This window comes from Moschus berezovskii, chromosome 10 (assembly GCF_049115385.1).
Source record: "Moschus berezovskii isolate FMDL1 chromosome 10, NW_MosBer_1.0, whole genome shotgun sequence".
Taxonomy (NCBI): domain Eukaryota; kingdom Metazoa; phylum Chordata; class Mammalia; order Artiodactyla; family Moschidae; genus Moschus; species Moschus berezovskii.
Genome location: NC_142469.1, coordinates 46,916,354 through 46,932,642, shown reverse-complemented (window position 1 = coordinate 46,932,642; position 16,289 = coordinate 46,916,354). Strand labels below are relative to the sequence as shown.

The 16,289-nt window shown below is 42.4% G+C and overlaps 1 protein-coding gene across 5 annotated transcripts in view; it reads left to right on the top strand.

The window, feature by feature from the left end:
• Window positions 1-786: 786 nt before the first annotated feature.
• The window catches only part of ARMC2 (armadillo repeat containing 2), a 121,520-nt gene continuing 106,017 nt past the window's right edge, over window positions 787-16,289 (top strand). For 2 of the 5 annotated variants that reach the window (XM_055433532.2, XM_088840642.1), the window contains exons 1-3: window positions 787-941; window positions 6,138-6,398; window positions 6,883-6,955. In XM_055433532.2, coding sequence (XP_055289507.1) covers window positions 6,181-6,398; window positions 6,883-6,955 — 291 coding nt within the window. In that variant the 5' untranslated portion in view covers window positions 787-941; window positions 6,138-6,180. The other 3 variants (XM_088840643.1, XM_055433533.2, XM_088840644.1) reach the window with 3 other exon arrangements.

Below are 16,289 nucleotides of genomic sequence, written 5' to 3'. Positions count from 1 at the left end.
TTATGGTCTCACTTGTATTTAACACTGTAAAGTGTTGCTTAATGGTCTAACAGGAGAAAACAGAAATTAAGCCAGAAACATAAATGGGGTTCTTTTCACCAGTCAACAGTAAGAACAAAAACTGCCGACCGAGGCCTAGACTTGAATCTACCGCTGTCACTCACTAGACCTCGGGCCTATATTTCCTCTCCTGTGAATAAGGATGCCGGGGTGGCTTCATCAGAGTTCAGGGACGCTCAAAAAAATAATACACAGTGAAACACTTTGTAAACTCTGAAGTGCTTCACTCGTGCAAGGTCTTAATAGCAGCAGTTTAACATTCCTTGACTGCCACATGCACAGCCCTTGATATCTATTTTCTCAGTCTTCACAACTATCACAAGACCTAGCTAGGTACTATTATTCCCTCCGTTTTACAGATGAGGAGAGACTGGGAGGGTTAAGCATCTAGTTCAAGATTACATTGAACCCCAACTTGAACCAGTAAATCCTGAATCTTACCCCTAAACACTAAGCTGCCCTTTCTGTGTACTGTTATTTAATAGAGGCGCTGAGATCTCACACGGGCTCAACGAACGTGGTTCCGTCAATTGCTCATTTAAAAGCAGATGCGGTCTCACCGCGGCTCTTCCGCGCGGTGCCCCTCGTCCTTTCCGGCCGCACCTGACCCGCTCTCTCCCCGCCGCCCGCCCTCGCCCACGCCCCTCCCACGCCTCCGCCCGCGGCGCCCACGCCTCAGCGTTTCTGCGCACGCGCCGGGCGGTCTGCGCAGGCCCAGTGGCCGAGCGGCGCCAGGGGAGCTGTCAGTCCGTCCTCACCCGGCCCCACCCCGCTGAGCTCCGCCTGCTCTCCTTCGCGGCCGAGGCTGCTGCCTGCGGAAAAACTGGAGGATGAGCGGAATCTCCGTAGCTGTTCAACTTGTCTCCAGCGCTAACCACAAGGTACTTTGGGTCTGGCCGGAAGCCCCCTTCCCTGCGCCCATTCCCAGCTCAGTCTCTGGTCCACTCTGCCTGTCCGGCAGCTACCTGGCTCTGCAGGGAGGCGGCCGGGCCGCCCGGGTAAGTAGTTTGTGTACGGTTACCATGGAGACGCAGGCCGGCCGGCCGGGAGGAGCCGACCGGCAGGCCGACAGGCGGGCAGGGTGAAGATGCTGCGGCGCCTTGCTCTGGCCAGGACCGGTGGCGGAGGGGGCATTGCCAGAAGTCGGGGAGCCGCTGACCGCGCGGGACGTGAGGCTTCCCCTGCAGGTTCACCGGGGACCCCTTCTTCTGTCGTCGCCTTTCTGTCCCTGGATCGGGGAGAGGTGGTGAGAGTGAACTGTGCTTGCTCTCGGGGTCGGGTCGCGGATGTCTTTATTTCTACGACGCTGAAGTTTAGCCAAGCGCGTGGTGCTTAGTTGAAACTCAATAGTATTTATTGAATGAGAGAGTGATAGACAAGGGGACTTTGTTTAGGCAGACAGTGACCCAGCCAAAGTCACACAAATTGTACCTGGGCTCCGTTAGGCAACAGATGTCTTAAATAAGCGTATGTGTAACAACATACGTTAAAATATATCGTATTACATATAATATCTTTTATCATCCATTCCTACTAGTATCACAGCAGACCTTCCTTCTCATCCTGATTTAGAATTATTTTACGTGGTAGAAAAGCAAGTACCACACCTTATTTATATCCTATTTTGTGGATTTATAAAATTCTGATTTTTTTTGACACAGCTGATAGTCAATAAAATACTTGAGATCCTTTTTTCACAAAGCAGAATACCCTAGTTTAAAATTTTAAACTTATAAAATATATTTAAAAAACACTGAATAAATGGCATTTCCTTTCTTTTGCAGTTTCTTTTTTGAAATGCGACTTTTCATTCATGAGAAAATTAATTGTTGTATCTTTTATCACATAGCATTGGGACAGTAGTTAACATTTTTTAAGGGCCAGTCACCATTGCTAACCCACTTTATGTTAATTACATCATTTAATTTTCAAAACAGTTCTATGAGGCAGTTACTCTTTACAGCATGCTTTTTATAGATGAGGAAACTGAGGCTTAGAGATGTTAGAAACCCTGCCCAAGGTTACACAGCTGCAAATTGTTAAGAGTATTTGAACTTTACTCCAGCATCTAAGCATTTGACCACTGCTTGTTTGGATGCTCTTATTATCACAAAAGGCATTCAAAATCATGGTAAAGGTCTTGAGTATTGATTTGCAGGAAAAAAAGACTATGGAGATGACAAGTCTTTCTCCTATTGCAAACATCCTGATAGTGCAGTGTTGCATTTAGCAAGAAGGCTCTGTTTCAGATGGCTGTTAACAGCAGAGGTAAAGACAGATGTTTATAATTAGGTATAAACTTATAAATGATGACTTACAACCTTTCCCCTAACCAATAAGAAATATTTTGTTTGAAAAGGTCTCCAGTTTCAAATTTCCTTCTGCTGGTGGTGTTCATCCCCTGGAGTTTCTGTGGACATCATAAACTCAAGACAGTGATGCAGGACAGAACTCAGCTGCTACTTTCCCTTTGTAGTCTGCATCTCCTTCTGTTTTCTTTTGAAAGGTCACCTTGCCCTCCCAAGGTTTGCATACCCAGTGTCATCCCTGTCCCCTTCCTGTCCTCTCAGATGCCAGATCCTGGTTCTCATGTTCTTGGTGCCACTTACTTGTTCTCATCTCTCTTCTTACCTCTGTTTCACCTTTACTCCTATACTTCAGGCTTTTAATACCCCATCCACTAATCATGACGTTTATCAAGTCTTACTCCATGCTGGGCAACTCACAGTGAAAGCAAGAAAGCAAAAAGGGGTTAAGTTTGATCTCCTATTGCCATATAGCATCAAGAATCAGATGCCACTTGAAATAAAGCCCCATATGTTTTCTTAATCCACTATAACAAATGCCTCCCGTTCAGAAGCCATGTAACCTTCATCTGGGTGTTTTCTAGCTAGGGTCTGTATTTGGAGTCCAATGATTACGCAAATGCCAACTTTAAGCTGTGCTTCTCATGAAGAACAGGCTCAGAGTCTGGTGGGGCAACACCGGGTGCACAGGCAGTTCTAACCCAGTGAGGGAGGAGGGGTACTGACAGAGACCACAGGGGACCTTGTGGAGCATGCAGGAGGGACTCCTCACTGAGCCTGGGAAGGTGGGAGAGGCTTGTCCAGGAAAGCTTTCTTGAGGACCTCTAGGACATAGCTGGATTATATAAAAACTGCCTGATTTTGTCCCTTCTAGTTTTTTCCATCCTGCCCATCCCTGCCTTCATTTCATGCCACAACCTCTTTTAATTTGCTTATCAGCTTTTATTTACTTTCTTGACCTGCCATTCAGTTCTCTCCCTGCTTCAACTCCAATCTTTATTTCCAGGGCCCCTCCTTATCCAGCACACACCCGGTGATTCCTTGATACTCTGCCTTGGCTCACTTGTTGACTTGGCTGGAAACTCCTTCTTTACTCCAGCTTCAGTGTCAGCCATTGTTATTTGCTCAAATTCAGACCATTTTCCAGAACCCAGCTCAAACATCGTCTCCTCCAGGAAGTCTACCTGACACCTCCCAATCAGAAATCTCTCTCTTTCCTAATCACATGGTAGTTTCTTTATTTTTGCCCCCATCAGTTTATACCTTGTATCATGTATGTGGGCATAAGCAGGGCTGATAACTCAGCTGGTTCACACTGAGAAGTCTGTTCTGGTGTGAAGTCTGTTCTGGTGAAGACACATGCATGTTTCTGTATCGGTGTGTAAATAGCTGCAGCCGTGAGGCCTCTGAGTGTCCCACCTTCCACCACCCCATCTAGTGGGTAATAGTTTGAATATCTTCAGCTCTGGGAACATGTGTGCATGCGTGCAAATTGCTTAAGATTTTATCCATCTCACAGAGTTAAATGAGATGATGTACTTGAGAGTACTTAGTTCACTGCTTGGTATTAAAGTACATGTTGAACTGGAATTAGTGGTCCTTGCCTGAGAGTGAAGACAGTGTTTATTCCTGTCTGTATTCCCAGAGATCCAAATGGAGGAAACAGCTGAACGGATTTGTTCCAGTTGTCAGGAGAATTTTTGTAAAGTTAAAATTTCTGTAATACTACTGTGTTATGGCTCAAGCATGCTTTACTGTAATAGACATACTGATCGTTTTTTAAATTGGCAAAAACCATTTCTAATAAGAATTTGTAATTTAATAATTATAAAGAAAATACCCCCTCAAACCCACTTCTAACTCAGTTCACTTGCACTATCGAACATTTCCATGTTTGATTTGGTTAATACTATATTAATATTGATATAATAGATTAACTATGCAGATACTACATTATTGAAAGGGTTTCTCACACTGTAACTGCTGAAGTGAGGGTTACAGAGGAGAGGAAAAGGGAGAAAGTTGAGTTAGAATTGATGGTAAAAATTTACAGACAAAAACCTGTTACGTACATTGTTCCCTCTGGTATTATATATATATTTAATTAACATTGAATATTTTTTAGTAAAGAGTCTATCGTATCATATTAGAAATAAATGTACCAGGCCTGCTAGTTTTTGTTAGTTGTTCTAAAGTACATAATTCTGGAGACCTTGCTTACATTCAAATGCCTATATCGAAAATTTCCAGAATGGTATTGCTTATCTAGTAATTTTTTTTACTGTTTTTACTTCACCCTCTGTCTTTTCCCTGTGAAAAGAATGGCATATTGTTTGGAATTATCATTATATTCTTTTCTTCAAAAACTCTTAGAGTGGATAGAACTAAACAAATGTTCTTGTTGCCTGTTGTTAAGTAACACCTTGATGTACAGAATCATAATATAGTAAATCCTCTTTGGTTGTCTAAGGAATCACCTGTTGATTCTACTTACAGAAATGGATTGTTTTCAGTTTCCTTGGATATATTTCACAAAACCTTTTTTTGTTTTGAAGAAGTTATTCTAAAATTAGGCAACCGAAATATATGAATAATTTTACAGACTTCAGTCTCCCTAGAGATACAACATTTTCAGAAGATTGGTTTTTCTTTTATTTAAACGAATGAATACTTAATACCATGGACTAATTAGAATTAAGTTTTTAAAATCTCAATTATTTTAAAGTGTAAAGCTGTCAAAGTTGTGTTGCCAAGTTAGCCAGGCCTCTGTGGGGCACACAAGCATTTAAGAAGAATGTGTAACCTCAAGGGATGGATGGTGGGGTGGGAGGGAGGCTCAAGAAGGAGATATATGTTTACTTATAGCCTATTCACACTGTTGTACGGCAAAAACTAATACAGCATTGTAAAGCAATTATACCCCAATTTTTAAAAAATTTAAAAAGAGGGATGTGTATCCTCACAGCCCTTGTGCGTGACTGTACCTCTTTAACTGAGGGTGGTGTCTTGGGAAAAGATCATTTGATATTTTGTTATTAAACATGTAGGACATTAACTCAAACTGAAGGCAGTTTAAATCAACTCATTCAGATATATCATAGTCAAGTGTAAGGCTGAACCTTTCTCTGAGTTTACAAGCTACCTTTATAAAAGCTGGTATAGTTTGGAAAGAGATGCCATGTGACTAACTTTAATCTTACACTAGCATTTTGTGTGGAGGGCAGCGGGAAGGAAAGGGAAACATCAGTTAAGCAGAACCATATACTTAGTTAACAGAACCCCCCTCCCACCTTGCCTGTGGATCTCCCATCTATGGAACAATTGGAGACCTTGAGAAGGTGTTCCCTGGCTGCTGCTGCTGCTGCTAAGTCGCTTCAGTCGTGTCCGACTCTGTGCGACCCCATAGACGGCAGGCGACCAGGCTCTGCTGTCCCTGGGCTTCTCCAGGCGAGAACCCTGGAGTGGGCTGCCATCTCCTCCTCCATCTCCCTTGCTAGGGCGTCTTTTTCACAACTCAGTTCTCTCCAGGTTTAACTTTCACTCTGTGACTCCTTCCTGCTTGTCATTCCCTGAGTTGCATGTATTCCCTAAGGCGTCACTGTGCACATCAGCCTATTTTTTTGTTTTTTGAAAGCTCTTCTCCCATCCTGATCTTCAAAGTATAACTGCCTGGTCGATTTTTAATTAAAAGTTGTGATTTTTTTTTAATGCGTGTATCCTTTCTAAATGACTGGATGAAAATAGTTGGTATTTTGTGCCCTGTGTATGCAGGGTGTGGTGTCTTCCTGAAGAACATTGCACTTTAAAAGGAAAGATGCTGTCTTCAAATGATAAAAAGTTAGAAAAGCTGGATCCATTTTACCGACCTTCACTGTCCAAGCAGAAGACCAGTGCAGAAATCATAAGTGAAGCACGAAATGCCTTACGAACTGTTAGGACCCAAAGACCATTTACACCACGGGAAGACCAAAGAAAACTATTTGGGCCTTCATCTTCAAGAACACCAGAAAACAGACCTCCATCCTCCTTCAGGTATTTAGCTCTTCTCTTGTCTGCACACTCAAATGTGTATATGTCACCAGATGACATTTTCCCTTAATTCTAGGTTTAGATAGTTGCTTTCCTAAGTTTGACTTCTGCTAATTACATCACTTATATCTGTCCAAGATTTCTAACGATAATTCCGGACCTTGGGTCCAAGAAGTTGGCTGTGGTTGCAAATGGTTAATAATGGTTGTTATACCAACTTTATAAAGTCATGTGAACAAAGCTTTAAAAAAAATCACCATATACATTCCATTTTTGAATTATCCACTATTTTTAATCCTCCTAAAAGCAAAAGAAGAGTTATTAATTAAATGTTTAAAGTACTATGATTTTTAAAAATTCTGTCTTCCTCAAGGCTTATGTGTTGAATGCTTTTACTTGTTGTGGGGTTAGAGTTAACTAGTATATACTAAAAATAAAAGAAATGATTATTCACAAACTTATGTTTCTGTTCCATCTCCTGTGCTAGCGTCCATGCATCCAGTTTTGAGTTCTCTGATTCCAGGCCCATCTCTGGTACACGTCTCAGTCCACTGGAGTTTGTGAGTACTTTATATTACCATGGGTGTCGTGAAATAGAATTGGCCACAGTACTGGGAATCCGCATATATATTCTAAGAGAATGATCACATAGACCTAAATGTATTAATAATTTAATATGAAATAAAATTCTTTTATGTCTTTCCAAATAAAATCGTTAGTACCTAATGAAATGCTTTTATTATCCACCGATAGTTTGATAGAGCTTCCCAGGTAACTCAGTGGATAAAGAATCTGCCTGCAATTCAGGAGATGCAGGTTTGATTGCTGGTTCGGGAAGATCCCTGGAAGAGGGCATGGCAGCTCACTCCAGTATTCTTGCCTGGAGAATCCCATGGGCAGAGGAGCTGACAGGCTACAGTTCTTAGGGTTGCAAAGAGTCAGACACAACTGAAGCAGCTGAGCATGTACACACTCATAGTTTGATAACAAAGAGGAATCTTAGAAATATATGATAACTGGCAAACAGAATGTTTCACAATATTTTTAAAGTTATGCATGTGTATTATATTTTCAATAGTTATGTACACAGCTAAATTATAGATGAATGTACATAGAGTCAAAAAATAAAACACCCTCCAGCAATCTCCTGTCCCCCTATTTTTCATTCTCCACTCCCCAGTGGCTTTCCTTTTAAACTCTATTGGCACTTTTTTTTTTTTTTTTGGTATTTACATCTAGATTTTTAAATAACACAGTGTCTGGCTGCTCTCTGACTTGTAAGCTTGAGGAATTATCTAATGACTTCCCAGTAGGAAAGAGGAAGATTTAACTCTTGTCTCCCTCCAGTGCCTCCTCACAGCACATTCACCGTTTCTGTCTCTGCTGCCGCTCACTATAGAGATACAGCAAAATTTTGGTTAGAATCCTTTTCTCTGACTGTGATTGTATAAATTCTGTTTATAGCTGAGCCTTGAACTAATGATTGGTGATGATTACTTTCTCCTTATCTGTACCACTTTTTGTTTTCCCTGGTGTTAATAGTTGCCTTGCTTTAATAGTATTATATTATTATTGTTTCAGTTCTAAATTCTTCAGGCCTAAATTTCCATCATATATTCAGCACATGAGATATTTTTTCATTCATCTCCTTAGAGAACTTTCCACAATCCCTTCCTGGAACACTTGTCGTGGCATCTTGCACACGGCTCACTCCTGTTTCCAGTACTGGCTTTCCTACTTCCTGTATCCCAAGTCCTCTTCTTTCCTGATTTACTCTTATTTTAGCAGAGTACTCCCTCCAACAGCTTCTTGAGAGAGGATATATGGGAGATAAATTATTTGAGACCTTGGTTGCTGCTTTTTCTCTTTGGAAGTTTGTAGGATTTTTCTTTTTGTTCCCAGTGTTCTGAAATGTCCTGTTACTGAACACTTCCAATGTAAAATCTAGTGGCCTTCAGCTCTGGGAAATGTTCTTGAGTTATTCTGATGTGTTTTCCCTTCTTGTCTGTTCTGGTTGCCCTTTCTGGAATTTATTATCCAGGTGTAGGATCCCCTGGACTTGCACTTCAGTTTTCCTATTTTTCTCTTTTCTTTTTCCTGTCATTTTTTGAATGAGACTTTGTCTTCTAATCCTTTTGTTGGGTCCTTTTCATTTCTAGGATGGTATTTTTAATTTCCAAAAGCTTTTCCCCCTCTAATCATCTTTTTCTTAGTAATGGTATTCTGTTCTTATTTCATAGTTGTAGCATCTTATTGTTGTTCAGTCACTCAGTCATGTCTGCTTGTTTGTGACCCCATGGACTGCAGCACGCCAGGCTTCCCTGTCCTTCACCATTTCTGGGAGTTTGCGCAAACTCATGTCCATTGAGTCAGTGATGCCATCCAACCATCTCATCCTCATCCCCTTCTCCTCCTGCCTTCAATCTTTCCCAGTATCAGGGTCTTTTCCAGTGAGTCAGCTCTTTGCATCAGGTGGCCAAAGTATTGGAACTTTAGCATCAGCATCAGTCCTTCCAATGAATATTCAGGGTTGATTCCTTTAGGATTGATTGCAGTCCTTGCAGTCCAATGGTCTCTCAAGAGTAGCATCTTTTCTTAGTATATTCATGGTTCAGTTCAGTTCAGTCGCTCAGTCGTGTCCGACTCTTTGCGACCCCATGAATCACAGCACGCCAGGCCTCCCTGACCATCACCAACTCCCGGAGTTCACTCAAACTCATGTCCATCGAGTTGGTGATGCCATCCAGCCATCTCATTCTCTGTTGTCCCCTTCTCCTCCCACCCCCAATCCCTCCCAGCATCAGAGTCTTTTCCAGTGAGTCAACTCGTCGCATGAGGTGGCCAAAGTATTGGAGTTTCAGCTTTAGCATCAGTCCAGTGAACACCCAGGACTGATCTCCTTTAGAATGGACTGGTTGGATCTCCTTGCAGTCCAGGGGATATTAATGGTAGTTTTGGTTTTTCAATTGTTCCTTTAAAACTTCTGTTGCTTTTGTGGTGTGTATATATGTGTCTTCAACAACTGAAATTTATTTTCTCACAGTTTTGGAGATTAGAAGTCCAAGATCAATGTGGCAATGCTGGCGTTCTCTCACAGCTTTTCTCCTTGGCTTAGATGGCCATCTTCTCCCTGTGTCTTTACGTGGTCTGTCCTCGGTGTCTCTGTTGCAGTTTTATGTTTGTCTTGGTCTTTCTTTTTTCTTGTCAGAGATTCTCCTCTGATAGCTCATGCTGCTTGTTTGGCTGTTCTTATCTGAGAGTAGAAGCATGTGGAACGGGTTGGTCAATCCCTAGCTGATACCTACCCAAACCTACACTTAGCGGGGTTTGACTGGGCTGTGTTGTTTATAAAACCCTCAACAGCATATCTGTTTAGGGCTTTCCTTGTGAGCTAGTCAATTCTCTCTAAAGTTTTTCTTGGAGGATAAAGCCTTAGTGCTAACTATTGGGCTGTACTTGCCCAGCTTTGATACCAAAGAAAGAGCCCAGAGTCAACAACAAAGACATCAGTTACAGGGGGCAGTTTCCCTGGCTCATTGCACGTGTGCTAAGTTGCTTCAGTTGTCTCCGACTGTTTGTGACCCCATGGACTGTAGCCCGCCAGGTTCCTCTGTCCGTGGGATTCTCCAGGCAAGAATATGGAAGTGGGTTGCCATGCCCTCCTCCAAGGGATCCTCCCAATCAAGGGATCAAACCCGCATCTCTTATATCTCCTGCACTGGCGGGCAGGTTCTTTACCACCAGGGCCATCTGGGAAAGCCCAGGCTTGTTAGTTACCAGGGAAACCAGCAGAGGGGCTGCCCCTCACTTCCAGTTTGATAAGCTATCAGGTGGAGATATTCGGATCTAAAGATTAGAAAGGTCACCAACTTGGAGGGAGCAAGTTGGAAGGAAGGTCTGTCTTGTGAGTAGAGTGCAGGTAAAATATTTGCTATTCTGGCAGGGGACGTAGGGAACAGTCATCTTGAGTGGCCTGACCATAGCGCAACTCCCAGAAGCCAAGAGGAAGAAGGACAAATGCCTAGCATTCAGTGCATAAACATCCGATTAATATCTATGTTTACATTAAGTACCCTGACCCTCGACAGTGCCTGGTTAGCCAGAGACACTGTTTTACCCTCTCTGGAGAACAAACCTCCCATCTGTTCCTGGGTTCAGTAGCCTGACTGCCTGAAGCTGGGAGGGAAGGAGTTACCCAGACTTTCAACCAATTCTCCTTATTTCAGACACACTTTTTTCAGGCAGATATTTCAGTACCTGGTGATACCAGTTCCTTAGACTTTCATAGCATTAGTGTGTCAGTCAAGCAGCCTCTCAATTTTTTATTACGGTTTAAGTGTGTGCATGCCTGTGAATATGTTTGTGTGCATGTATGTTTATTTTTGGTGAACTATTTTAAAGGAAGTTGCAGTCCTTATAAGACTTCATCCACAAAAATTCAAGTGTGCATCTCATATGAATAGGGACAGCCTCCCACATAACCACAATGCTATCATCAAAGCTCGGAAAGTTAACATTACTCAGTAGTGTTATTTAATGTACAGTCCATATCCAAATGATCCCAGTTATTTCAAAATGCACCTTTTATTCCCAAATACTCATCAAAATGCCTCTGTGAGGAAGACTGTATTTGTTCTTATATTGCAGATGACCAAAAAATAAGATACCAAATTAGCAAGCATGAACCAATGTGCAATAAGTACTTTGTCAACCATTGTTGACACATGTCTTCTTGCACCTACAACCTTGGAAACCACTTGTTTTTGAACCAGCTGCAGCAAGCGGGCCCCTTGAGTGGTCAGTCTGACTTGTTGTTAAGTGGCTCTCCATTCTACGGTTCTGCCGTTTGACTCCTATGGTTTGTTTTTAATATTGCTGTCATTTTGGAGGACTTGCTCAATTTGGGCCTCCTCTTTCCTACAAATCTCAGTTTCTAGAGTTCACTTGGTCCCTGTTAAGCAGAGATAATGTTGGCACTGCCCCTGTTTAAGGTCACTGCAATTAAATTCCTTTACTGTAGGATGGTTGGGTGATATGTACAACGTCAAAGCAGGCGAAGAGTAACTCTGTTAGTTTGATTTTTTTTTTTGTTATACTGAATTATGTAAGGGTCTTGGGCATATTTCCTTTCAAACAATAAATTTTGGAGCTCCTAGTCAAAAAAAACTCTGAAAGTGACCTCATAGTTACCTCCCCTTCCACTTTCTTTCCTCCTTTCCACGTCACCTTTTAAAGAATTCTTTGGTGCTGCAGCCACTAAATTAACAAGCAGGAAGGAGATCTGGAGCAATGGGAACCCAGGGAAAGGGAAGGGGAGTAGTGACCCCTGGAGGGTGGGAGTGGAGTGGTGCCTACTTAAGTCCCTTAAGGATGCAGTTGCTGAATTTGTTAAGACCTCAGCAATTGAATTTCAGCCCTTTTTTGATCTGGGACATGTTCTTGGGCTGGCTTGCCTTTTAATAATTCCTCAACCGGCAGTCAGGCAGGGAAGAGGGAACTGGGAAGAGCAGCCCATTCCCGTTCCTGCATTTAACAGAGCCTCTCAGCTCTTCACACTTGTACATTGATCCTTCTCTGTTTCTCCCCTCCTATCTGTCCTGTGCTACTGCCCCCTCAGCCCCCACCACAGCCTTTAGCAGGAGTGGGCTGTCTACACTCAGGGCATACTGGGTTTGGCTCACTCACCAGGGTTCCCATCAGAACCTGTAATCCTAGAAGTCAAGGGAAAGAAAGTGAAGTCACTCAGTCATGTCCGATTCTTTGTGACCCCATGGACTGTAGCCTATCAAGCTCCTCCGTCCATGAGATTTTCCAGGCAAGAGTACTGGAGTGGGTTGCCATTTCCTTCTCCAGGGGATCTTCCCGACCCAGGGATTGAACCCAGGTCTCCCGCATTGTAGGCAGACACTTTTACCATCTGAGCCACTAGGGAAGTCAAGTCAAGGGAAAACACTGCAGTTTGCAGTATGCCATGAGCATTTAAATACACCTGCTGTGTAGGTGACCTGCTGTGTAGGTGAGCCGCAAACAACTTTTCTTACCATCTCTCCCCTTTCTCACAGCAGTTCTGAGATGTGGGGCTGTTGTGGTAGTTATTTCATCACTATTGTCAAAACAGAATTCTCCTAATGTTTATGAAACTTACAAAGCCTAGTTATTTAAGCTCCAAGTTGGGCTCCCCTGGTGACTCAGTGGTAAAGAACCCACCTGCCAATACAGGAGAAGTGAGTTAGATCCCTGGATCAGGAAGATCCCCTGGAGAAGGAAATGCCAGCCCACACCAGTATTCTTGCCTGGGAAATCGCATGGACAGAGGAATCTGGTGGGCTACAGTCATGGGATTGCAAAGAGTTGGACGTGACTTAGCAACTGAGCATACACATTTTTATTAAACTTTTTATTGACCTATAGAAAAGACAGATCATAAGAGTGCAGCTTCATAAATTTATGCAAAGTCAACATACTAGGTAAGCAGCACTGAAAAGGAAATAACATGTAGTTTCCAGCATCCCAGAAACCACCTTCCCAGGGTACCACTTGTCCTGACTTCTCACAGCATAGATTAGTTTCAGCCAATTTTTGTATCTTGTGCTGTGCTTAGTCACTCAGTCGTATCTGACTCTTTGCGACCCCATGGACTGTAGCCCGCCAGGCTCCTCTGACCATGGGGATTCTCCAGGCAAGAATACTGGAGTGGGTAGCGATGCCCTCCTCTAGGGGATCTTCCCAACCCAGGGATGGAACCCAGGTTTCCCATATTGCAGGCAGATTCTTTACTATCTGAGCCACCAGGGGAGCATTCGTATCTTTTATAGTATTTAACAGGTAGAACAAAACTGAATATTTTAAAGAGAAAGTGACTTAGGAGCCTATATGTCCCTATGGGCTGGGGGAGATCCAGGGTAAGAAAGTGCAGAATGAGAATATCAAACAATGTTTTTTCTTTCACTATTTCTGAAACAAATGGTGACATTACTGCAGTGAGTGACATGCTGAGAGTGACAGAGGAGCCCAGAGGACCTGTGGAGAAAATCATAGTAATAGAAATGCACCTACAATTGCCACTTCCAAAGGCTGTGTCCTTGGGGGAGTTTTTAATATGTACTTGCTTTGGGACTTCCAAGAGGGATTGGGGGTGGGTGGGGTGTGTGCGTGCGGATGCCGTGGCTTTACAAATGAAATCATGGTGACTTTCTGAGGTTGGAGATCTTGGACCCCCTTTTCTAATCTTCTTGTCGACTGGGACTTCACCTTCCCAGCTGGTAATCTGGAAGAGCTAGGTCAGAACTTGGTTAAGGCTCCCTTGCCCCCATGCTTGGATGAGAGTCAAAGCCAGACAGATGTCTTAAATGTCCTAGACATTTTTGTCTTCTTTGATTGTGTTGTTGTATGATAATAGTCTTTCGGTCTTCAGGGACTCTAGCAATTTTCTCATCCAGGACAGATCTTAAAATCTGACTTTCCCAGTATTTTGGTTGTACCCCTGCCACTGGCTAGTATCTTGGCACAGAACTTGAGGGAAGTGGAGTTTTTAAGTGAAGATTTAAACCCACTTGCAGCATTCTCTGGACTCTAAAATAAAGTGAATTTTACAAGAAAAAATTTTACTGTTGTGCTTCAAAACAGCCATTTTGCTCCACAAGGTGAAAGAACATTTTGTAGAACCTGGTGTGATAGAAACTGGTGGCTTGTTTCATTTTGCCTTGGAGAATTAAAAATGCTTCACACATATCACTTTATATTTTAAGTAGTCCAGAGAGGTATATGTTTAAATGGGATGAATAATTTAGTAAAGGTCAGTAGTAAAATGGAACTAATTTTTATTATACAAACAATGGCTAATTTTTCACTAGGAAAATGATACCTTTATCAAGGAGGAGTTAAAGGGATTTATCTTGCCATCCAGATATAATTAGGTTATTCTCTTTGGGTAGAAATTTGCGTTGCAAAACCATATTTTCTGTTTTATAAGATCTTTTATTTAGTATCCCCAAACATTTCTAATAGTTAAAGAATCTGTAAAATCAGCCATTTACTTTATCTGCATTACTGTTTTACAGACTTCTCAATCTTTGTTTCAGATTCAAGGCACCTGCAGAGCACAGACATTTTGAGATAAGAAAACCTTGAATCGACATTCAGTATTGAGATTATCCTTATGTATTTCATCTTTCATAATTACATGTAAAGCACTTATTTTCCTATATCATACTCTTAGCTTTGTTGTTACTATAAGTTTCATGACTTAAGTCACGTTCTTATGAATATTTGAAGCACATTAAGGAGACTAAAAAAGTGACGTGAAAGTCAAGTCGCTCAGTTGTGTCCAACTCTTTGAGACCCCATGAACTGTAGCCTACCAGGCTCCTCGGTCCGTGGGATTCTCCAGGCAAGAGTACTGGAGTGGGTTGCCGTTTCCTTCTCCAAAAAAAAGTAAAGGGACTGTTAAATATAACATAATTTATACAGACAGGTGAGTGTTGTCTGCTTCAAAGTAGACCCCTCTGGATTCAGGATCTGTTTTCCAGCAAGGTTGCATCAGGGTCTAGGGCCTTAGCTTTTGAGACTTAAAAGTAACTTGGAACCAAGTATGGTAAATACATAAAGGGTGAGCAGCTTACATAGGGAGGGAGCTAACATTTCTCAAGCCTCCGTAACAGGACTTGTCTATACTTGAGTGTCCCTGCAAAGAGGGCTTACTGACTCCATCTGATAGATGGGCAAGTTCCTGGAGGTATATGGCCTGCCCAGGTTCACATCAATAGTGAGTGGTTTGATCCCAGTCATTGGCTCACCCTGCCTATTACGCTGATTATTTGTTTTTTCTGACTGTGTTTAGAAGAATGTATCTCTATAGTCATAAAACTGATTTTTTTGGGGGGGTCTGGTTTATGAACCGATTATAGTTGCAAATGAAGGATGTAAAAAAATTTTTGAAAAATGTCTTCATTATTGAAATAAACAACTTCTTGAGAGAACTCTGATAAAGATGTGTATCCTATTAATGTATATGAGAAAACCAGTGTTTGAAAATAATGTGTCATATGATAAATGAGCTCACCCGTTCTCCAAATTATCTGACTTGAACTTCACACTGGACTTTTAAAAAGAATTTGTTGATTAATCTGTTGGATTGAGCGTCACTTTATTTATTATGTAAGCGATTTCAGGAACTTTAACTTGATTATTTTTGACTAGAGAGCTGGAAGCATTTGCTGCCATAAGATTGCTCTGTCATAGATAGATAATCCGGATAGAGTGGGAGGAAGGAGGGACCACCAGGCAACACTAAAAGTGGGAGTCCAGGCCTCTGTGAGGCTGTGGCCCCAGGTTGGGTCAGAGGTCACTGCCATCTGGAGGTTAGACCCAAAGGTGCGCTGGGTGGCATAGTGATTGGTGAAGGTATGTTTAAGTCTTTAGGGAATTGGAATTTTGGCACTGGTGTCCCTTTTCTAATGGTTGTTGTTGTTCAGTCACTCAGTTGTGTTTGGCTTTTTGTGACCCCATGGACTGCAGCATGCCAGGCTTTCCTGTCCTTCACTATCTTGGAGTTTGCTCCAACTCGTGTCCATTGAGTCGGTGATGCCATCCAACCATCTCATCCTCTGTCGCCGCCCCCTTCTCCTCCTGCCCTCAGTCTTTCCCAGCAGAGTGTTTTCCACTGAGTTGGCTCTTTGTGTCAGGTGGCTAAAGTACTGGAGCTTCAGCATCAGTCCTGCCAATTAATATTCAGAGTTGATTTCCTTTAGAATTGACTGGTTTGGGCTCCTTGCTGTCCAAGGGACTTCTCTTCTCCAGCACCACAATTCGAAAGCATCAATTCTTTGGTTCTCAACCTTCTTTATGGTCCAACTTTCACATCTGTACATGACTACTGGAAAAACCATAGCTTTT